We start from the raw sequence: 26,147 nt of genomic DNA, 5'->3' as shown, positions 1-26,147 counted from the left end.
TAGATGTTAGTCAAGACCTGAGGCTGATTTAGCTGTATCTGTTGTATCCTTTATCTCAAGTTCGATTGGATAGATGCGTTCAAATAGTCATCCATTGTTGAATTATTTAATGGGAGAACATTATATACATAGCGGAAATTAAAGTTAAAGGATGTTGCTAACTTCTGAGTCACAAAATGTCCGTTCAAAGCAAGAGATTTGTTATTTGTTAATGAAAAATAGCGAAACCATTTAAACTTCGTTAAAGTCAGGATTTACCATGTTTACTGTAACAGTGAAATCAATATTAACACACCTGATCGAATTTACCTTCCTAGTTAGTGAACCTGATTCAGGCGAGATTGCAAAGTAATGAAACAATGACAGAATAGCTTTAATCTCTTGGACAACAGAAAAGGTACGTTTCGTGTTTTTATTCATTTTAAGTGTCTGAATTAAGAAAGATGTTAAATATTAACGATTATATTCTTTTCACATTTCTACTTTCGTTTTCCCTTAGTTTTCAGTGACAACTGTAAAACAATACAATATGAATGATAGCTGCCTCCTATATAGCTGCAGTGCATTACCCTCAAATGACTAGTTTGACATCACCATCATAAGTTCAGAATGGAGATTGTACATTGGTAATAGTACGATGGTTTACATAGCAACAGTTCTGGGTAACCTCCCCCTTTTAACTTCCATTTACGTTGGATTTATAATCAATCATGGGTCAATTTATTGTATTTTTAGACTAACTGTGAATGCTTCAATATATATTAATTGATACAAATACATTGCTGATGATCATATGGAAGATACATTTTGAGTTGGTATTCATATGATAATGTTAAAAAATCAAGAAAAGATTACTTTCGGTTTACATTTAATTATTTTATTTGTAAGGGAGCAACCATTTAACTTTTAACTTCAAGGGGAGGTATTAGCACTGTGTATCATCGCCACCGGAAATTGGGTACTAACGAAGCGGAGAGAAACAGAAAAAAAAATAAACAAGTTAGGAATTCATTCAATTTAAAGCATTTCCACTCATTTGATGAGGGTGCCGCTTAAGAACTGATTTTCTAATATATAATTCTTTAAATTATTAGGCCGATAAGTACAAAATAAATACAAGATTTTGTGTAATACTCCAAAACTTGCCACTTAGTACCGGAAAATTTCGAGGTCTATCGTCCTCTGTAGCCCCATTCTCAAGATATTGAACTGTTTTTCATTATTTTTCCAGACACGATTTTAGATTGTTGTAGTGTGGTATCATACTTACTGAAATTTGTTGTCAAAAAGATGCATTTTAAAGAATATAGACCATAAAAAATAAAGTCTAGGGTACGGCAACTTGCTTGTGTTGACAAATTTACTGTATGGCAACTTGTTTTCAACTGTATGGCAACTTGTTTTCAACTGTATGGCAACTTGCTAATTTTAGAATAGTTATTTACCGCGTCCTTTCAAAGAAAATAAAGTATTATGTTCAAATATCTCAGGTGGGGGGTCCTTTTTATATTAAACTGTTTTTGTCTTTTTCAAGGTTTAATTTTTTTTAAACTGTTATTTGACTGATAAATTTTAAAAACTGTTAACACTGTCTGTAATCTGTTTTGTTTAAATTTGCAATGATGTTAACTGTTTATTTGAAATTGAGATTCTTGTTATACTTAAAGTGTTCACTGTTTTTGACATTATTACCTGTATTTTACCTGAGTTTACCTGAGTTTACCTGAGTTTACCTGAGTTTACCTGCCAAAAAAATGCGCGCAAATGTAAAGGAAAGCTGCGCGCAAACGTAATGATTTTTGCGCGCAAATGTAATGGTAATGCGCGCAAACGTAATGCACCGCTGTTAACTGATCTTAACTGTTATTTACAAGAATCACATTAAAATTTGATGACCATCTCTTACTTAACGTTGCTTCCGCAAAGGAGTGACATTAACAGCATAATTATATGTAACTGTACAGAGCCGTGGGGAACTCAATTTTCGGCTCTCCCTTGACACCATTTGCGAGTATAGTCTTGAGGAAACGATGTTAGTCCGTCGGAAGGGGACGATAAATGGCTGACCGGTGTTAAGAGAGAGCCATATCTCTTGCACGTTAAAGACACCCTTGTAGATTTCGAAAAAGAGTAGCATAATGCCGCTACAAGTCAGCACTCGCACCCGCAAAGTGGAAAGGGATGAATATAAGTTGCAAAATTTGTTTCCCAATCCACTATAAATAAATAGATGTTTAAACTAACTGTACAGTCTTTAAAAAAATCTTCAGTGAGTATAGTAAATCCTTGATTAAATTGAGAATGGAAATGTCAAAGAAACAGAAGCTCGACCAAATAGAAGAAAGAACCCAACGCAGCGAGAAAATTATGCACTATATAGGGTGGGTGTCAAGTCACAGATAGGAAAAAAATAGAATTGACACTCATAATTTTTAAACACCCTCTTTCCTCTTTCCCTTCCTTCCTAATAAATAAGGCTTAATACCGTATTTGAGCTATGCATGTGTATATTTCTGGAAAGAGAATCGTCCAAAGATTTGATTTCCAATAGTAATAATGGTGAAATATAATCTCTTTTTTGTGTAACTATGGCAACAATGAGCAATTATTTGATAACAAATATTACAAAATAGGGGGTTGAACATGTCACAAAGATCTGAAAAATTTGGTCCAAAGGAAAATTTCAATCAATAAGTGTGATACCTTTCCTAATACCATAGACATATATCTATCAAGAGGTAAAAAAATCATATGCATTTCTGCTGGTTTTTTCCATGAAATTGAATTGAAAAGATCGAGCGTCGAATCCTGGTTGAAAAAAATACAAAATTTTCAAAATGTATGGCGGTACGGATAGGAACGCTTGGACGGTCAAACTGAACAATGGCTTATAAAACATGCTAAAAATAATCTAAATGTTCATATGAACCCACTAGGAAGGCTATATTATTATTCAACTATCTAAAAATCAATTCAATTGTACAAAAACGTTCATATTTAGAAAATTCACCATGGTTCGAAACTAAACTTGTATGGTATACCTGAAGCTGTCTCCTAAGTGAGCAATCAATTAACTACAAAAGGGGTCGAAGTTCAATGTTTGTTTCTTGAAACATATAAATGAACCCAAATTTAAAAAAATGAAATAAATACAAGACTTTATAGCAAAGGTTACGAACTCAAGTTGGGTCATGCAAGTGCAACACATGCGGCAGTGTTAAACATGTTTAAAGCTATCTCATGCCCCTCTTTATACGTCTAACCAATGTAGTTATTTCTAGCTTCTATTTGTAATGTATCCAAAACGTTAAAGGGAAAGGCCACTTCTTATCCAGCTTAAACCCTGGTCAGACCTATGACGAAAATAATTCACATGTATATGGAATGTTTGATAAGTTATATCGACCCAGAGTACCTGGACGGAATTGTGAAAAATAAAGTAAATTCGTAAAATAACTGTGGCTTGGTAGAAGAGGCCGAAAAAAAGGAATTGGTTCTCAAATTGAAATCAAATTTGCTAGTCTAAGAAATTCAGAATGGATCTAAAGATAGACCAAGGCTTCTTTATATCAGCTCAGATGGAGATGAAAGAGTGCTTCAACTTGTGACACCTTAAATGTTACTTTCTGATTTTACACTGGTTTTGATGATTTAAAATAAAAATCAGTAAACCTTCGTTATTCCTTTTAATAAAATCATGTAAGCAATGAGTCGTATGAATACCCTGACTGCGATGTAACTATAATTTATAAAAGCCCCCGCCATTAAAAAAATGTTCGCGCCCTATAGTATTCACTCATTCTATCCGTTTGTTACACTTTCCTACGTCATGACGATAACCCAAGTTTTCTACGATTGATTGACACAAAACATTTACTCAACAATATACATAACCAGAAGAAGCCCCCCTTTTGGTGTTTGAAGCATTTTCGATTATTCATGACATAGTCTTTTTTCTTGTAGTCAATCACTCCGTCTGCTTTTCCATCCGTTCAATTGTCTGTCCATGTGTAATTAAAGTTGCTGTTAACTCTTATCAGCATTTAACATTTGTTGTTATCTGTTTTTGCCAAAATCGAGGTGTTGTTAAATGCAATTCATGATTTGTTTCTTACTTTCGATGAAAACAAAGTATTTTCTTAATTCAAAGTTTATTTTTACAAATGAGTCATTTCAGAAATTAAATAATTAAACAATTTTATGTGTCTGTCCGAATTCTTGATCCTGTGGTTCGATGGTTGTCGTTGCTTCATCTCTATTTTTTTTCATAATATGTTTTGTTATGAGTTAGGCCGGTCGCTTTCTTGTTGAGGCCTTCCACATTTTTCGGTCTGTGCTTTGTATAGCCGACTATAAGGGACGAGTTTTCGTTGTTGAAGGCCGTACGATAGCATATAATTGCTTACATACAGTTTATTTGATCCTGATGGATAGTTATCTTATTTGCTATCATACCACATCTTAACTGTTTTTATCTAAAAAAAAATAAAAAAAAATAGCACCAACAAAAGATGAATGGACGGTTTATTTTATTGAACTTACAAAATTTCATCCTAACAACAAATAAGACAATATTTACAGTCGTTAGTAGTATAACGATATATATATTAATGTATTTAGGATAATATGGTTGAAAAAAAAAACTTTTTTACAAAATCGAAAGGCGGAAGGACTGAATTAACGGCATATATTTATAATATTTGATAAGTAGGACATTTTGTATGTTTGTAAGCCTGTAAAGCTTTGATATCAACAAAATATCGTCACTTGATATTATCTAAACAGTGATTAATTTCCTTTTAAAATTATAATATATTGCAAGACGCCGTACAGACAAAAGTTGTTATTTTGCAATTCGCCGTACAACGTCCTGCAATTCGCCGTACAACAAACAAACAATGTTTTTGTCCATATTCTTTAAAAAACATGTTTTTGACAACAAATATCATTAAATATGATGCCACACTATAATATTCTAAAATCGTGTCTGGAAAAATAATGAAAAACAGTTCAATATCTTGAGAATGGGGCTACAGAGGACGATAGACCTCGAAATTTTCCGGTACTAAGTGGCAAGTTTTGGAGTATTACACAAAATCTTGTATTTATTTTGTACTTATCGGCCTAATAATTTAAAGAATTATATATCAGAAAATCATTTCTTAAGCAGCACCCTCATCAAATGAGTGGAAATGCTTTAAATTGAACGAATTCCTAACTTGTTTACTTTTTTTCTATTTCTCTCCGCTTCGTTAGTACCCAATTTCCGGTGGCGATGATACACAGTGATTAGGGGGGAAATCTGGATTCAGAATATTTTTTTATAGGTCCTCTGCTTGAACAGAATATTTTATTAGAATATTTTTTAGGATAAAAAACAGACATCAACCTTTTAAAGAATTAAATGATCAAAGCCCTGATATACGCCAGTCCGAAAACTTGTCACAGGGGTAATACATCTTTGACTATGAATGGATCATTTATATCAAATTAAATTTACAAGAAACTTTGGAACAAATTGAATGTCTATGTTTAAGATTATAATGATATATTTCTGTACACTTGTTTCAGGATTCTTGAAATAGTGATAGTTTTTTGTTGTACATTATAAACTCAGGAAACGTGTGCCTTTAGACAACTATCCACCAACATTCAAATGATGTATATTTGTCAATATTTTGTCGATTACGTTAGTCACATGTTGTTGAACGTATTATTTCTTCTAAAAGATTTTTTTTTATTTTAAGCAATACATTATGGTAGCTGCCATATCATTCGATTGACATACACAATGCAGCAGTCCTAACTTACTAGCATTCAATTTCAAATGTATATTTTGTTTGATACAATTTACATGTAAATAAACAGCTCAGCTTTCTTGCGCGTATGGAAATATCTTCTTGTTAGCAGTTTGAAACGAGAAATCATTTATAGCAAAAAACTGCATGTTGATCGTTTCTGTTAACTACCAAAAGTTTTACAGGCCTACAATCGTAATTAGGTGTGTATATCGATTTGCCACATACATATAGTGTTCGGTAATTCATTGTACCAAACTGAGTGTTCCGTTTTGCCTGAAATTGGCAGTCAAATATTTGTCAACCAGTCCATACTAGTACATTTTATTGGCGGATCCAGGGGGAGGGGGACCGGGGATTGGAACCCCCTCTTTTTTTGCCGATCAATGCATTTGAATGGGGACATATAGTTGACCCCCCCCCCCCTTTTGTCAGACCTGGGTTGGGATCCCTCCTTTTAAAATGGCTGGATCCGCCACTGTATTTTTTGTTGATTTGACCTTCTTTAGTTTTTGTTACTCAACCGTTAGTTATATAATGTGGATTATATGTATGATATTTTAAATTCGAATTTGGATGATCATATAATCTTTGTATATCTAAAACACGACTGGACTATGTCCGGGAACTCTGAACGTGGATTCATTTTAACACAATTTAATATCCTTTTGCTCGAAAGGAAAATAAAAATCTTTGAGTTCATCATTTTTGTGCCAGAATATAAAGATGGCATGCGATTGCATTTTTCTCGTAATTTGTACTGGCATAGGCATATATAGAATTAACCAAAAATAGATAATGTGTCTCGTTTATTCTTTCAGATGTAATACACACTCTTGTGGGAGGATCAGACTACTTATATAGGTTGTTTGATAACATAAAACAATAATGGCTTATGCAGAAGTTGTGTCAGAACCATTGTTAGTGGCCGCCATTGATTTCGGTACCACCTTTTCTGGATACGCCTTCCAGACTCGAGAAGACTTCAAGGAGGATCCACTGATGAATCAAGGATTCAGTTGGACCACTGGGTCAAATGCTGGACTATCACTTAAAACTCCAACATGTGTTTTGTTTGATCCCGCTCAGAATTTTTATTCATTTGGAATCGAGGCTGAAGACAAATACACAGAGCTTGCACAAGAAGAGGACCACGCAAACTGGTACTACTTCCGTCGATTTAAAATGAACTTATACAAATGCCAGGTAATATTTCGTACAGAAGATGTTCTTTAAGTAGGAAATTTGAAAACAAATACAATTTTACATATGTGATTGAATTATGAGTTTAGAACTATATAAAATAGAGCCAAAGGTAGAAACTATCTTTATTATGCTTGCCTTATTATGCATGAATTTATTGTTAAGTAAGATTTTTTATTTAATTTTATATCTAGGAAATTCCACGTGACTTGATGTTAGAAGATGACAAAGGTAAACTTCTCCCAGCAATGAAAGTGATATCGGAAAGTATCAAATTTATGAGGGAACATTTAATGAGGACCCTTAGTAAGAAAGGACAGGATGTGATAAGACCTACCGAGATTAACTGGGTCCTTACTGTCCCTGCCATATGGAGCGACGCTGCTAAACAATTTATGAGAGAGGCAGCTGTTAAGGTATATACATGAAAATATTTTTTCTTTTGTCTTTCATTTTCCCCTCCCTGGGCTGTACAGTTTTGTCAGCATAAAAAATGGCCGTCAGGCTATTTAAACCATTTTGTTTGTCTAAGTACGTCGGCTTTTTCGAAAAAGTCGGGTACTGCATGTCAGCTGATGTTTTATGACTTTGGTACCAATATGTTTGGTAAAAATGTAATGTCCTTTAACTTTTTAACAAAGCCAAGGTGCATCTTGTAATTCAATATTTTATCATTAGAAACTATAGTCATTTGATGATTATAAAACCGAATTATTTATATGAGATATATAGTTGACAAATAAATCTTTTTTTTTATATAAAAATCGCGTACGCAGTAAAATAATTTCATCTGATAAGATTCTTTTGGTCCATTTTTTAACTGGTGTGAAGAGATTGAATTAGATACGACCTTAACAAATTTATATATTTTCGATACAAGAAAAAATACTGAACTGGATAAAGCGTAGATTGATAGAAAATGTTTATTTTTTAATTCAAAGTTTCATTGTGCTTGCAATTGTAAGGAGGCATACCTAACAGTTAGTTAATGCTTGCCCTTGAACCGGAAGCTGCTTCTATCTACTGCAAACATATCCCTAGTGAGAGAATGGTGTGTGGTGGGAAATCAACTTTAGACGCATTCTCTCCCGGAACCAAATACCTTATTCTTCGTTTCTATGAAATATAAAAGATTATATTTTTGTTATTGCGATCTAGACTTCAAATAAATTATGCAAAATTTAACATGATGAAATGGCAGTACCTAAATTTGAGTAGACAGTTCCTGTGTGTAATCCTAATTAGTCACCTTTGCAAATATAGTTTGACCTTTGACGCTTATTGGCTAGTTTCATTTAGGCTCGTTTGCTACTTAATGGTCTTTACTATCAAATGTTTTCGCTAATACTGAACTGAGAATAGTTGAACATTTGACATGATGCGAAAATATATAATTTGATTGGTTTTTTTTTAGCATTAATTAATACCAATATTCTTAACTTAACAAATTTAAAAAGATGTCATTTGAAAACTGCTTCTAAAAGTGGTTTCATTTGCATTGATGAATAACCTTTTATCAATAGACCACTTTCGAGTTCATCCGTCACCGGAAAAAACTCGTCAATTATACGCGCCTTTATCACCGTCATTTGTGCGTTTAGGGGCGTCGTCACTTCCTTCCAATGTTGAGCGAGTGGTTGGAAAACTATAATTCTATATTGAACGAATTATTCGGCAAATTGAATTCTCAAAATTGACAATCAACACTGCTGTCATAAGGGAATTGTCAGTAAGTACCTACAGAGCAACCATTATTTCTAGTTTATCCTGCACAAAGACGATCACCAAGACGCTTGATGAACGTAAATAGTGCAGGGATACAGGCGAGCCCCTCTATCTGGTAAATGACGTCATAAAGGCGTGCATAATTGACGAGTTTTTGCCGGTGACGGATGAACTCGAAAGTGGTCTATTGATCCTAAATGCGACTCAACTGAGCATGGTTGTAAGTGGTACAACCTACACCGGGCTGAAGTACGTTCACTTTTCACTTTTCACTTTTCACTTTTCACTTTTCAAAATTCATGAATAGTGAATTGTGTTTTTTTTTGCACTATTCACTATTCAAGTTTATTCTATTAATTGAATAACTTTAATATCTTCTTGTTTGTCCTGGATTTATAAAAAGAAGATGTTGTATGATTGCCAATGAGACAACACTTCACAAGAGACTAAATTACACAGATATTAACAGCCACAGGTCATTGTACGCCATTCAACTATGATAAAAGCGCATACCACATACCACCAAATACTAACGGCCTAATTTTAAAAGATCAATTAATGAAGTCAACTGACATGTACAAAAAATGAACGAAAAATTAAACAATTATAAAGTATTTAACACAGCAAAAAACGACAACCACTTGATTACACACTCCTTACTTGGAACAGGTACATACATGTATACAGAATGTGGCGGGGGTTAAACATGTTAGCGGGATCCAAACCTTCCCTCACCTAGGACAGTGGCGAAACAGTGCAAAATAAGAACGAACTACCAAAATCATTTGTGTAAGAATAAACTCATTGAATGAATACAAATAAAAATACATGTAACAAAAAACATAGAGTAATCGTGGACAGATATACTTGTACATCTAAACAACAAAAAGACACCAAGTACAGTGCTTAGAGTACTCGCAGCTACTAATACATGTATATTACGTTTTATGCATATCTACAAGCTTAAGGTACAATTGTCGCACTTAAGTTGTTACATATATTTCGTAAAGGAAAAACATGGGGGGGGGGGGGTAACTTTTATTCTTCAAGCATTAATCTTAACATTCGTTTCCCCCATCATTACTCTATCGGGTTGTCCCCACCCCCCAAATGAAACCCAACGACTGAACGGAACACCTTGCCTTGTGTCAGGGGAGGGCAAAATAATTATAATGTCTCAAAGTGCAATTTTTTTTTTAAATCTCATTATCCAATTCAATATAAATACTCTAATATCATTTTTTTCATATTTATGCATAAAACATGGAAACGTATAAAAACTATAAAAATATATAAACAGGTTACAAAAGTTTCGTATAGATTTAAAAAAAAACTAGGGGTATCTTCTCAGAAAAATATCTAATAACAGCACTAAATCAAAGTACTGAAGTACTGAACATCGGATGACTGCAGGTTCTTGTGGATGGTCAAAAGCGCATGTCACAGAAACAGATCACATCTCTATACCTGAAACTTGGGTTAATTTACAGAGATATTTTTTTCTGATAGAAGTTCATGCTTGGATGATGAATAAATGACAGGAAATTCAACCTCACCGTAATAACTATTATATTGTAGTGCAAGAAATCAGTATACCTTGGACTATTAAACTTATATAATAATAGTCGTAGAGAATACACTGATTTGTTGTTATATATATTATTAATATTACGATTGCATGTATATATAATTTTCATCTATTTGTATATGATAATTCTATTCTACTATTATTATAGTGCAGTGCAAGTGCATGGTGGACACTCTTCTGTAAAAAAATCAAAGCCTTAAAGGCTCTAAAAGCAATTGCTGCCATGTTAATGTTTTGGGGACTTTTTTTTCATCTACATGTATAAGAATTAAACCTGACAGGACATGGTTGTCTAGTGAAAAGCAAGAAGGTTTTGACTTTATATCAATAAAAGACTTAAGCAGGAAATCATTTTTAATATGTTTTATATTTCACAAGGAGACAACAAGTTTACCAGGCTAAAGTTGGGGGTAATTATGGATTATCCCCTGGTAGTGTTTGTAACTGGGCAATAATTACTTTTATTTATTTAATTTTAACAATTTTCATAATTAATTTAAATTAACCATTCAGTTAAAACATTTCACCTTTCGAGACGCTAATGTTGAAAAATGGGACAGAAATAAAATAACTTACAAGACATAAACATGTAAAACATAAATATATATTTCAGCTTACTAAAAATATTTTCATAGTGTTACTTTGACATCATTTCTTAAAACCAAGTCCCACACATAATTGTTCATTTGATATGTGTCATCCTCATGCGATACGAGAAGTTTTCATGTCGCTAAATAGTCTTCTTGTCGCTTAATTTATTCTTCTTGTCCGTTCTTGACGCTTCTTGTCGCTAAAATTCTTCTTGTCGTTATTAGTGAGACCGCTATTTTTAGATTACAGGTGGTCATTTACACTACACGTATAACCTGTGTAGTGATTTTTATTTTACGATAAATTTATGAATGAACGATAATTTTATGAATGAACAAGAGCACCTGACCTCTTTCTGAAACACCACTTAAACATGTAAAATCGTATTTATTAAGATATATTTCAGTCAAATTTTCACCACTAAATTAACAACTGAAATGATTCCATATTTTGTTGAAACATCGTACAACCGGAGAACAGAAATCGCAGGTATGAAAATGCACTTTTTTCACTGGTGTTGAAAACCCAAAACTAATTTGACTATAATTTATGAATGACGGAAATTTAAGCGATAACAATACATCGGAGTGACCTCAAGGTCATCCTCTGTAAAAAGAGGAGATCTGTGTTATGGAGCGCCCGAATACCGTAAACCCTTCAATCCTTTTAAAATTACTTCCAAATGACGTTACGATATAGTTTTGAACCATCGAATCCCCTAATTACAGGTATATCTTATATACCATAAGAAAGCTTATAAAACGAGGAACACAAGCTATATAGTGAATATAGTGCACAGATTCGGTTTTAGCCAGATGAACCTGAAATCTGAGGCCAAAATCGGTCCTTACCGGACCTACTCCTTTTGCAATGAATGTGGTATTTTGTTAATAGCTTCAACTTTTTTTTAACTTCTCTTACCATAATCTTGAAATTTGCTACTCATTTCTTTTTAGGGAGGCATTCCTGACCGCAGTATCATCTTGGCGTTAGAACCGGAAGCTGCATCCATCTACTGTAAATACCTACCTGTCGACAGAACACTTTCTAGTGGTGGAAGATCTACCCTCGATGCGTTTGCTCCGGGGACACAGTATCTTTTACTGGATGCAGGAGGTAAATGAATGTATCTACCGAATCATTACCAACATGTATCTACCGAATTATTACCAACATGTATCTACCGAATCATTACCAACATGTATCTACCGAATCATTATCAACATGTATCTACCGAATCATTACCAAAATGTATCTACCGATTCATTGCCAACATGTATCTACCGAATCATTACCAACATGTATCTACCGAATCATTACCAAAATGTATCTACCGAATCATTACCAACATGTACAGTGTATCTACCGTCACATTACCAAAATGTATCAACCGAATCATTACCAACATGTATCCACCGAATCATTACCAACATGTATCTACCGAATCATTACCAAAATGTTTCTAACCAACCACTAAAAACACGTATCTACCGAATCATTACCAACATGTATCTACCGAATCATTACAAAAATGTATCTAACCAACCACTAAAAACACTTATCTACCGAACTATTTAATTATATAAAATACTTTATCTTCCGATTACGGGATAGACTCCGGTAACGTAGTGTGGAATATCCTGGAACTGTGGCGCTATGTACATGAAACTGGAGAAAGAAATTGTAGCATAAAACGAAGCCACAAACGATGAAATTAATCCTCAAATAATCGAAACAGACAAAAACTATAAATTATAGACAAGGAATATGTACTATATAAAAAAACGAAATATATCTTATTTGTTATTTTAGTTCTCTATTAGCTTTTATCAACTTTACATTTGCCCTTCTGATCTGTGAATAAGACTGACCAATTAGAAATGGGCTCTACGCATTTTTGTTGAAAGTGACCTAGATTTATGAAATTTTCACATAAACCGCGATGCTAACAATTCACACACATTCAATCATTACTACATACATAACTGTCTTTAATATTAATATAGGTGGAACAGTTGATATAACTGTACAGGAAATAAAAGACGATGGCGACATCAAACAAATCTACATGGCCAATGGTGGAGATTGGGGCGGAACTAAAGTCGACGAGGCATTTGACGAATTCCTGACGGATATTGTTGGATCAGATACGGTCGACAAGTTCCGGAAGGATGACAAGGTCGATTATCTAGGTCTGTGTAGGGAATTTGAAGTGAAAAAGCGAAGTATTCGCCCTGACAGCACAGCTAAAATTACAATTAGAATTCCATTAAGTTTAAGTGAAAGATTTCAAGAAGTAAAAGGAGTTTCACTGAAAAGTTCCTTTAAATCAAACAAATCAATGTCATGGGTAGGTGATAAATTACGTGTTGATCCTGACACTGCTAAAAAGTTCTTTGAAGAACCATGCAAACGCATTGTTGACCATCTGAAGGATTTATTCCAGAAAGGAGCAGTTGTCGACACGGACATCATTTTGATGGTAGGTGGTTTTTCTGAATCACAAATGCTGCAGGAAGCAATAAAATCGGCATTTCAAAGCAAAACTGTAATAATACCAGAAGATGCAGGTCTTGCTGTGCTCAAAGGTGCAGTTCAGTTCGGATTTAAGCCTAAGGTTATAGTTCAAAGACTCAGTCGATACACTCATGGAACCAGTACAAATATGCAGTTCCGTCCACATACAGACCCAGAAGATAAGAAACATATCATTAATGATAAGATGTATTGCCATGATAGATTTGGAAAGCATGTCGCGCGTGGAGAGCCGGTGCAATTAGGGGAGGTAATCAATAAAAAAACATACAACCCACTTATTGGCCAAAGTAAAATAGAAATTCCTATCTTCTCGTCTGGTTCTGAAGACCCACAATACGTCGACGGAAAAGATTGCATTTACGCTGGGAAATTTGAGGTAGATTTGTCGGATGTACGTGGTCCTGATCGCGAAGTCGAGATCCGGATGATAGTTAGTGGACCTGAGGTTATTGCTGAAGCAATCATAAAATCGACAGGTCAAAAAATTAAAGCAAATTTCAACTGCTTGTAAATCTAAGTGAATCTTTTTCGCATCCAAGTTATATCAAAGATCGAGTACCAGCATATACAGTGCCATATTAATTGTAAAGATCGTTTTTGAAACAGTTTCATTGTGCATGTTAAGTACAGTATACTAGTATATTATTTATAGGTTAGTGTGTGTTAAACCTGCTACATGATACTACACGTTAATTGTATATATTTCATTAGTATAAATTAATGATTATAACTATAGTTTTAGATTTATAACTTTTTAAAGGGCTCTTAAAATGTTTCTAACTGTTTTATTGACTTCAATTTCTCCAAAAAAATAATACTCCCTTTATATTAGTATGGAAGTCAGGAATATGACAGTTGTTGTCGATTCGTTTATGTTTTGTCATTTGATTTTGCCATGTGATTAGGGACTTTCCGATTGAATTTTCCTCGGAGTTCAGTTTTTAGCTCACCTGGCCTAAAAGGCCATGTGAGCTTTTCTAATCACTTGGCTTCCGTCGTCGTCGTCGTCGTCTGTCATCGTTAACAATTTTTCAAACATCTTCTCCTCTGAAACTACTGAATGGATTTGAATGAAACTTAGCATGATTGTTCCTTAGATTACTGTGGATTCATTTTTATTCGTGGGATACCAATTTTCGTGGCTTTCGTGGGTATTGGCGAACCACGAAATTAAATGTTCAACGAATAACAAATTTTATATAGGCTTGTATCTTGTTCCTTAGATTATCTTGCTCAAAGTTTGTGCTTCGATTGTTGATCCGCTAAAAAACATGGCCGCCGTTACTTAAAATAGAACATAAGGGTCAAATGCAGTTTTTGGCTTATATCTCAAAAACGAAAGCATTTAGAGCAAATCTGACATGAGGTAAAAATGTTCACTACGGTTATATTTATCAGCCCTGAAATTTTCAGATGAATCAAACAACCCATTGTCTGCCACTTAATTGGTAATTTTAAGGAAATTTTGCAGTTTTTGGTCATTATCTTGAATATTATTATAGATAAAGATAAACTGTAAACAGCAAAAATGATCAGCAAAGTAAGATCTACAAATAAGTTAATATGACCAAAATTTTCAATTAACCTCTTAAGGGGTTATTGTCCTTAAATGACAATTTTTCACAATATGTTCATCATATTTGCTAACTTTAAAAAATCTTCTCCTCTACAACTACTCAACAAAATTCAACCAAACTTCAACTGAATGATCAGTAGGGTGTATAAAATAAAGTTTGTGTTTTATTTTCTGTTTCGTAAAAAAACCATGGCCGTCATGGCTAAAAATAAAACACGGGATAAAATGCAGTTTTTCGCTTATATCTCAAAAACTCCAGCATTTATAGCAAATAAGACAAGAAGTTAAAGTATTTATTAGGGCAAGGTCTACCTGTCCTGAAATTTTCAGCCGAATTGGGTAACTGTTTTTTCAGGTATAATGCCCTTGAATTGATGATTTTAAAGAAATTTTGCAGTTTTTGGTTATTATCTTGAATATTATTATACAGATAAACTGTTAATAGCAAAAATGTTGAGCAATGTAAGATCTACAAATAAGTCAAATTGACCAAAATTGTCAATTGACCCCTTAATGAGTTATTGCCCTTTAAAGACTTTTTTCACAATTTGTTCATCATGTTGACTTACTTTTAAAAATCTTCTCCTTTGAAACTGCTGTATCAATTTCAGCCAAACTTAGGCTAAATGAGTTTCAGAGTATCTAGTATAAATTTTATATTTTATTTCCTTGTATGTCAATAAACATAGCTCCTATGGCTAAAATAGAACATAGGAGAAAATGATTTTTTTTTGCTTTTGAAGAAAATAGAACGATTCAAAGAACATTTATAATAAATAAATTGAAAAGCCAAAATAATCATTGATGAGAGATTTAACCAAAAAAATTAAGGTGAGCGATTCAGGCTCTTGAGAGCCTCTTGTTTTTTGTGATTTTACTTTTTTTTAATCAGGACCAAAAACACTATTCCCGTGATTATGTGTTACAGTTTTTATCCAATAGCTATATTTGAAGAAAATAAAAACGAATGATAATTACTGTAAGTGTTTGATACTACAGTCAAATTTCCTACTGTATGTAGAGTAGATGGAATAATGATTACTTCTATGAATATTAAGAGACACATGTCTGCTTCAACATGGAACTTTTTTCATTTCAGTAGGGGGTCTCCTGGCATAATTTTAGGGGGGTGAATTTTCATGGAACATTCCAGAACATCAAAGTTTAATTTATTCTAGACACATTTAATGGTATATGATGGTATATAATTATGGAGAGAACAATTTGCAGCAGCACTTTCCCTTTGGAATATTCAAAATGGCCGCCGTTACCATGGAAACAGCAAAAATATGAAAAACTTCAAAATGCTTCAAATTTAATGAAACTTATAACTAATGTTGACTAACTTGTGTAGAATTGACTTTTGAGTTTGGAATTTTCAAAATGGCCGCCGTTACCATGGAAACAGCAAAAATATGAAAAACTTCAAAATGCTTCAAATTTAATGAAACTTATAACTAATGTTGCCTAACTTGTGTAGACTTTAATTTTGAGTTTGAAATTTTCAAAATGGCCGCCGTTGCCATGGAAACAGCAAAAATGTCCAAAAAAATGTAATTCTTCATATTGAATTAAACTTTACACACACATTATTTGGCATCAATGATACCGCAGAACAATGATGTGGGGTCCGTTTTGGTGACTTTTGTGTTAGCATCCTAACACAGGATTACTTGTTATTATTCTTATTCTTCTCTTTCTGACCCCTTAAACTGTCGTACCATTTTCTGGGAAGCAGTAGAGGATGGAAACTTTATATTTTTTCTGGGTATGGGTCTGCATCATGGGGGTTGCAGAACCCAATGTCGGTGATACCAGGGTGTCATCTTGGCATAATTAGGGGGGCTCAAAGATGGGTGGGGTCAATTTTTTTTTACATTTCTTAAATTTCCTACTGTATGTAGAGTAGATGGAATAATGATTACTTCTATGAATATTAAGAGACACATGTCTGCTTCAACATGGAACTTTTTTCATTTCAGTAGGGGGTCTCCTGGCATAATTTTAGGGGGGTGAATTTTCATGGAACATTCCAGAACATCAAAGTTTAATTTATTCTAGACACATTTAATGGTATATGATGGTATATAATTATGGAGAGAACAATTTGCAGCAGCACTTTCTCTTTGGAATATTCAAAATGGCCGCCGTTACCATGGAAACAGCAAAAATATGAAAAACTTCAAAATGCTTCAAATTTGATGAAACTTATAACTAATGTTGACTAACTTGTGTAGAATTGACTTTTGAGTTTGGAATTTTCAAAATGGCCGCCGTTACCATGGAAACAGCAAAAATATTAAAAAAATCAAAATGCTTCAAATTTAATGAAATTTATAACAAAAGTTGCCTAACTTGTGTAGACTTTAATTTTGAGTTTGAAATTTTCAAAATGGCCGCCGTTGCCATGGAAACAGCAAAAATGTCCAAAAAAATGTAATTCTTCATATTGAATTAAACTTTACACACACATTATTTGGCATCAATGATACCGCAGAACAATGATGTGGGGTCCGTTTTGGTGACTTTTGTGTTAGCATCCTAACACAGGATTACTTGTTTATTATGTTTTTTTGACTGGTCTCTAAAAATATTTTCAGGCATATTTAAGTATTCATTGTTTGTTATTTTTTGTGTTTCTTGCCCCTTCGAAACTTGTTCTACTTGGTACTTTAAAGTTTTACACCAAAGGCACACGTGTTCTATATTATTTTTTTGAGCAGATGTTTTACTAATAGTTAAGCAGCTTACCACAAAAATCATGCAAATGTTGATACAAGCATGCAACTTTGTCAGAACATGCCTTTAGGTGTATGTAATCATAATAGGGGGGGGGGGGGGGGGGGGGGGGGTAGCCACGAAAAAAATCATCCGATCATGGCGGCCATCGTGGATTTTCGAAATGACGTCAAATATCGGTCGATAACCCACTCCTGATTTTTTAATATTCCGAATATGACTGATTTATAACCCGAATAATGTCAGTCGTTATATTTCAGAAATCTTTGACTAATCTTCGTTTGCTACGTTAGGTTCGATAGGTTATATGCCAATAGATGGCGAAATTTTATTCTAGTTAATCATTTTGAGAGTATTTGTTCTCATTGTTATAAGACGTGGCTCGGTACTTGTCTATCCTCCGTTCATATTTTTAGTTACTAAGTTTTATTTAAAATTCTGATCAGATATTGATTTGAAGGAATTCTATCCCTATTACTAACACAATTCTATACTAATAATGTTATTAATACATCAAATAACATAATTTGAAAAGTAATCTTGAATTTTATACAATTTCTAGAATTTTACCTGTGACGTTTCTCTATGTTGGGTAAATGTATTTAAGGTAAAGGAACAGTAAATGGGCTATGTCGCAGATTTTGCTACAAAATTGCATACAACCTTGGCTCGTTGAACTACAACTGAAAATGGAAAAAATAATACATTTATCTCTTTTATTTGCTGAAAAGTTGCAGATTGATTTCTCTTAATATGGGTGAACATTTGTATAGAAAGCACATAAAATCGGCGAAAAACCTTCTAAATTTTGTCTTAAAATCGCAAAATCTCTAATTCTACTCCATAGATTTTTCTTAAAAAACTATATATTGTTGACAGATAAATTTCTGTTTTAATGATATAAAATAATCATAGGGTCACCGACTTCGTTTTTTAGTGGAAGAAGACGTCAAGTCTTCTGAAGACTTAAGGGGCCGACCCTTGGCATTGAGTCTCTGTATTCCGCATTCATTTCGTGTATTACAATTTCAAAACAACTTAGATTCCTTACACCGATTTTTACACATGATTAGGCATCTGAATCATTTAATTTGTAAATCATGATTGTAAAACATTCACTATCGTAAATATGAATCTTTTATTTATGTAAATTATTAGATTTCATCTCATCCACATGAACGTTATTTGTTTACTTGTAACAGGATGTTTTAACTGTAGATATTTGTATTACACATGCGTGAATTTGGTATTGGGGCAACTCGCCCTGTTTACAAGTTCGCCCTTGAAGTTACGAATTTGCAATCCTGCAGACAAGAAGATTTTGTTTTTATATAAATAAAAAGGATATATAAAGTGTTGTCTTTATTCATGGGTTTCCTTTGTCATGTGAATTAGATGCCCTTCGTAACATACATGTGAACCTCCCGGCGGGAGAACAAAACTCCCGTTTTCAGGGGTCTCCTCCCGTCCTCCCGTTTAGGAGAAAAAACTCCCGTGTATGAAATATTTCATGAATGAAAATTTTCAGACGCCATATTTGATCATTTCTTACTACTGTACGGGTGTAATTTTACCTGAACATCAAAGAAGATGTATAATTATATGGCTTCACTTGACAGCTTGGGTGTCAAACATACTGGTAATCAACGATGTTTACCTCCGGCTAACTGCCGTTGTGTTATCAAAACGATGTGTATTGGGAATATTGAAATACTTTTTTGTTACTTCCCTTTGTTTTAGCCTGTTTTCAGTTATTTTGCTTTTAAAAGTGTAAATTGTAAAAAGACTATAAATGATTAATATTTTAATCAAATAATCATAAAATGATGTTGATTAAATGAATTTAAATGATTTTGGACAAATAAAAAAAATAAAATTTATAAATTATTTTAGCAATCTAGACCTCCTTTCAAGGATTACATTAAAGTTTATATGATAAATTTGTTTCTTATTGATGAGAAGTTAACATACAAAATGCACAACTAGACTTATAAAAGGTCTAGTAGTCAGATTAATAGACTAATTCCTAGTAAATTCTTGAAATTTATATTTGTAAATGATAGTATATATTAGATTTTATTGTGTAAGAAATAGCAAGATACTTTACATTGTTTTTAAGTCTTTTTAAGCTTTCTACAAATATGACTTTCATAATGCTTAAAATCCATGCAGTACTAGTGTTAGTGTGTGTTATTTTTTTAATTAATTTACGATGTTGCAAATATACATGTGGAGCTTATTTCTTTCTTATTTGTCTAAACATTTATAAATGATAAGGAGATGGAGACATGAACAAAAATATATACAGATAAGATATATAAATATAATGATTTATTTGCAAGCAGTGAACAATCATTTGTCAAAAACAAAACAAAACAAGAAACAGATTCTTCTTATTATTTTATTTTATTCAAATAGAGAGTCAATAAGGGAACTATAAACATTACAATTTGATGGAAATTTGAAGAAAAAACACAATTTTTACATCATTTGGTCACATTTACGACAAAATTTATGTCGATAAAAAACATGATGTTTTGACCATTCAGTACTTAATAGATGCATAGTTCTTGGGGAAAAGTTTCATCAAATAATATGAATATAAATGACTTTTTTTGTGCTCATTTTTTACAGTGGGTTGTGATGATCTTCCAGTTAGGTTACCCTCATTTGGAGTGTTGTTCCCAACCTGTTAAAGGTCCATCATTGTGCATTATTCAAAATTGGAAATTTCAACAAACATCTAATATTCTTAATCTGGAAAATAAACCCTGGTCTCCTAGCTTCATGTATATTTTTTCTACCGATTTAATATATAAGTAGAATCATGCAAACAGACTTAAGGAAAAGGCATGTTAGTTCATCATACAAATATGACACTTTTTCTAGACAATCCAGATCTTGCAAAATACGTCGCTAAAAATGGTAACCTTTAAAAACCCATATGGGAACTTTCAAAAGTTGGCGGGTATGTAACAAGTCTTACTATTTTTATGCTCCATTTATGGGCAATATGTTTTCTAGTCTGTCCGTCCGTCCTGCTTCTGGTTATAAAGTTTATAGTCGAGGTAGTTTTTGATGAAGTTGAAATCCAATCAACTTGAAACTTAGTACACATGTGTTCCTCTTGATATGATCTTCTTAATTTTACTGCCAAATTAAAGATTTTACCTAATTTTCATAGTCAACTGAACATAGAAAATGATTGTACGGATGGGAAATCCATGTACTTATGACCTTTTCTTGTTTGAAGAAAAAAATACATTTTAACAATAATGGAACAAAGCAGCCTGGGTAAGTGGGGCTGCTTTTATGGTAATTCAAGTTACTTTTTATTCACCTTCTTCCACTTCAGAGCTATCAGCTCTTTGATTTTATCTAATAATCAATTTGTTACCTTATTGGTAGCGAAAAACGTCAAAAATCAACGTTTTACGGCCTGCAACGCGATAATGTTACGATTATTTCGACGTTTTGTTGGATTTTTTCTCAAAGAACGCAACTTTGAATGATGTATACTGTAAAAACGAAGTCGGTGACCCTATCTTTATTTTGCATCATTATAACGGAAATTTATGTATCAACAACATATAGTTTTTTAAGAAAAATCTATGGAGTAGAATTAGAGATTTGGCGATTTTAAGACACATTTTAGAAGGGTTTTCGCCGATTTGATGTGCATTCTATACAAATGTTCACCCATTTTGTAAGAATTCAATCAGTAATATTTCAAATGATAATTGAGATAAATGCATTATTATTTCGATTTTCAGTTGAAGTTCATCGAGCCAGAGCTGTATGCCAAATTTTACTGAAATCGAAGACATAGCCCATTTACTGTAACTTGACCTTAAGTTACAGACACACACTCTTCGTGCCATTCTCTAATAGTTGATTAGTTTCACTCGGTTCATTTTTGCTGTTGCATTTATTTATTGCTCAGATGAGATTTGCGCTATCGTTCTATAAGTTCATTTTTGATTACTTTTGTTTATATAATAGAAACTTAGGATTTGAAATGGCGAAAAGAACTCGCTTATCAGCTTCTTCAGCAGAAAGTTGGGGAAACTGATTGACAATAATTATGTTGTTTGTTTCAGGCGGTCACAACAGACCTGCTGAAATCGTCAGACGAAGGATATACAATGTTAGGCAAAACTATCCCTCTTTTTCATGAATTAAATGCCCTCCCTATCCCTCTTGATATTCGGCGATTTAACCACGAAGAGGTTTTGAAATCACAATGAAAAAAGAAAATGCCAAGTACCATAATTTGTGTAGGATAAAGTTCAATAATACTAAACTTGAGAGAGCCCTGAAACTCAATATGTCACCGATACCATCTGGAAGTTCTTGTAAGTGTACGTCTCTTAAACTTTTAGGTGTACTCCTAGTTCTAAATATCAACCACAAAATCCAGTTGAAAATGTGCATAAATGTTTCATCTGTGATAAAGCGTCACCATTATCTGTCTTAAGAGAGGCAATGACAAACCAACGACTAGTGGATTGTGCAACAGCTCTGCAGGTTAAACAACTGTTGGCAAAGCTGAGAAGATGATGTTATAGCACAAGAGATGAAGTATCACCCGTCTTGTTTCGCAGCTGTATATAGCAGAGAGAGATCAAAGAAGAGACAAACAGAGATCGAAAGCAGTTGCACACAGGAGGAAACTATAATAAAAGAAACTGCATTAGCTGAGCTGGTCACATACATTTTTGAAACTAAAAGAAACTCTGAAGAGTCGGTTGTGTTTCGATTAGCAGACCTGACACATCTGTACGAGGGGAGATTGACACAGCTTGGTTCTTCTCCTGCATAGGTACATTCTACTCGACTCAAAGACGAGCTACTGCAAAAGATGCCAGAATTAGAAGCACACACAAAGGGCAGAGATGTACTTTTGATGTTTGAAAAAGATAAACCGTTTGCTTGTGATTATAATTATTATTTCAACATGGGTTATATACTTCTTACGATCGGTTGCTGGAAATATCAGATCAACTAGGTGAAGTTGAACGTTATTTAAATGAAGGTGTGGTATGCCCGCCTTTATTAAAGGACAAAGCGTTTACCACAGCTGCAGTTGACAACATAGATCACAACCCAAATTCAACAACATCAAAATTCTCTTTTCATGGGACTGGCATCTCTATTTGTCACGAATGATTATGGAAATCCATTTCTTGAGGATTCTGAAGATGTTTACAAGATAGACAGTAGATATATTGTACTAGCAGGCACAGGGAAACAAAAAGCAAGCTTCAACTCGCCCGAGAATATTGAAGTTTGTTTTCAAGGCTTTTCATATCCTGTCAAAGCCGACAATGCGACTTGGAAGACTTTGTCAGCCACAAAAATCACAAATTTCCTCCATCTTTATCTCAAAGTGGAAAAATCAACTTTGGCGTCAAATCACTGCTAATGGAAATTGTAGATGCTAATGGAGTTTAACAGGAGAAGAACCTCAGACAGACATAGAAGGTGTTGATGGTGCGGCTATGGTAAATTCAAGACCACCGCATAGAAAACAGTCTAAAAGCACAAATACGTACAACGAGGGTGCTGGATCCAGGAGGAAAGTTGTCGGCACCAGTAAGACTCCGAAAGCTTCATTCGAGTGGACAAAAACCTAACGGAATTGTTGTATTTCCTTGCCGACAAAATTTGCTCGATTCAATCTGTCAAAATTATTTTTGTGACAAAAGGAGAAATTGTTATGACAAATTCTGGTGATGACCATGATGATCTCAGTCCGTGTACAAAAATGTAATCACGAAGAAGCAGACACAAGGATATTTGTTCATAACAAAAGTGCAGCTGAAAAAGGGCATAAGTTTTCACTGATAATCAGCTCAGACACTGATGTAGTGGTTTTGGCGGTGTCACTTCAAGTAGAAAGACTTTCGGTCGCCTTTGGAAAGGGAAAGACCTGAGATTGCTTCCGATTCACGAAATTAATCATGCTGTTGGTCCTAAATCAGAAGCTTTCCCATTTTTTCATGCATTTACTGGATGTGCACGTTCTCCGCTTTTCATGCAAAGGGAAAGAAATCGGCATGGCAGACGTGGGAATATTTGATGATGTAACCGAGGTTTTCGAACGATTAAGTAAGAAACCTCTATTGGTCAGTAACGATAATATGGAGTTGATAAAGGCATTTGTGGTTATGTACGACATTTGACATCAACGAATCCAGACTTGAACTGTTTGTACGGAAAAAAAAAAGACAGTATGACACCATTCCACCAACCAAAGCTGCACTGCTTGAGCATACCAAACGAGCTACATACCAAGGTGGCCATGTATGGGGACAGGCAGTCATACAAAATCAACAATCAAGTCCTGGTGATTGGGGATAGGTTAAAGAGAACGCAGATCGATGTGGATTCCTCATTGGATACAATAAGAAGCAATTTCTGCATCTTGCCAGGAGTTACACAAATGTGGCTGCAAAAAAAAAAATTGTTCTGGTAGATATAAGTGTAACAAAGCTGGCTTGACCTGTACAACATTGTGTTCGTGTAGCTGTTGAAACGGAATACATCAGAAAATATCGTAGATTATTACACTGATCAATCTTGAAGCATGTCTAACATAATTACCGATATATCAAACGGACATTTTATCATATATCTATACCACTAATATTTCACTCGAGTGTACGAACTTTTTTTAACCAAAACCGGAAGTGGTGATTTATTTTTAACACTCGTTGTCTGTTTGACATATTTTCATATCATTTGATTGTTTTTCAAATAGTTTGCATGAAAAATATAGCGTTGAAAATGGTTAGGACAGTTTTTTAAAATCTCAAAGATAGAGCAAAATGATGTAAATTTTAAATTCAAGATGGCCGCCGTGAAAAAAATCGAAAACATGTTGGCTACCCCTCTAATATGATAAAGTACTTCATAATGAACGTCTACGCCAAATCCCTTGCTTGTATCACAAATTGCATGATTTTGTCAAATTTCGGTTCTAAGCCGCCCCACTATAACGCATAGGTGTTTTTGTAGGGTTTAAAGCCCTTGTTTTTATACCTTTGAATCTTCACCGTAAGGTTTGTTATGTTTACTTAGAAGTATTTTGTTTCTTTCATCGCTATCTATGTATGGGTGAATAAATTATCGAAATTCGCATCTCTTCCATCATGCTGTAAACGTTTTCGTTTACATGTAATTCCATATCACTATTTAGTTCTTTTTTTTTTCTTGCAGTGTTTTACCTTTTCTGTGTATGAAAGCCTACTCAAATAAAGTCACTGCATTTATATGTTTCCCTTATGTAAAATGGGTGTATATATAAACACGTTGAAGCAGGTGAAGAATCATCGACAACAAAGGACACAGATGGATTCGTGACAAAATTGTGTTTTGGTGATGGTGATGTGCTTGTAGATCTAACTTTACTGAACATTCTTGCTGCGTACATATATCACCATCTATAATGATTGGCCCAGTAGTTTCAGTTGAAAGTGTTAGTAAAAATTTACAAATTTTATGAAAATTGTTAAAAATTGACTATCGATTTGTCTGAAATTTTCAGGGCAGATAGATCTTGACATGATAAACAATTTAACCCCATGCCAGTTTTGCTCTTAATGCTTTTGTTTTTGAGTTAAATTTGGCCCAGTAGTTTCAGAGGAGAAGATTTTTGTAAAAGATTAATAAGATTTACGAAAAATGATTAAAAATTGACTATAAAGGGCAATAACTCCTAAAGGGGTCATTTGACCATTTCGGTCATGTTGATTTATTTGTAAATCTTATTTTGCTGAACATTATTGCTGTTTACAGTTTATCTCTATCTATAATATTATTCAAGATAATAACCAAAAACAGCAAAATTTCCTTAAAATTACCAATTTAGGGGTAGCAACCCAACAACAGGTTGTTCGATTCATCTGAAATTTTCAGAGCAGATAGATCTTGACCTTATAAACAATTCAGGCTGGTACAGGATTGGGGAAATGTTCGTAAATGTCGCCAACGTCGCCAACATTCTGAACAGTACCCTGTTCGCCAATGTCGCCAACGTCGCCAACATTCTATTCAGTACCCCTGTTCGCCAACGTTGCCAACGTCGCCAACATTCTAATTAGTACCCCTGTTCGCCAACGTCGCCAACGTCGCCAACATTCTAACTAGTACCCCTGTTCGCCAACGTCGCCAACATTCTAACCAGTATCCCTGTTCGCCAACGTCGCCAACGTCGCCAACATTCTAACCAGTACCCCTGTTCGCCAATGTCGCCAGCGTCGCCAACATTCTTACCAGTACCCCTGTTCGCCAACGTCGCCAACGTCGCCAACATTCTAACTAGTACCCCTGTTCGCCAACGTCGCCAACGTCGCCAACATTCTAACCAGTATCCCTGTTCGCCAAC

At 34.0% G+C, this 26,147-nt stretch overlaps 1 protein-coding gene across 1 annotated transcript; it reads left to right on the top strand.

Annotated features, from left to right (window-relative positions):
- Nucleotides 1–234: 234 nt before the first annotated feature.
- On the top strand, nt 235–14,227 carry LOC134696306 (heat shock 70 kDa protein 12A-like). The gene is made up of 5 exons (XM_063558024.1): nt 235–397; nt 6,620–7,004; nt 7,196–7,417; nt 11,862–12,021; nt 12,912–14,227. The coding sequence occupies exons 2-5, from the start codon at nt 6,687–6,689 to the stop codon at nt 13,952–13,954; spliced, it is 1,743 nt and encodes a 580-aa protein (XP_063414094.1). The 5' UTR covers nt 235–397; nt 6,620–6,686; the 3' UTR covers nt 13,955–14,227.
- Nucleotides 14,228–26,147: the final 11,920 nt, after the last annotated feature.

This window comes from Mytilus trossulus, chromosome 14 (assembly GCF_036588685.1).
Source record: "Mytilus trossulus isolate FHL-02 chromosome 14, PNRI_Mtr1.1.1.hap1, whole genome shotgun sequence".
Classification (NCBI taxonomy): domain Eukaryota; kingdom Metazoa; phylum Mollusca; class Bivalvia; order Mytilida; family Mytilidae; genus Mytilus; species Mytilus trossulus.
The sequence above is the reverse complement of the archived record's forward strand: the minus strand, read 5'-3'. Positions and strand labels throughout refer to the sequence as shown.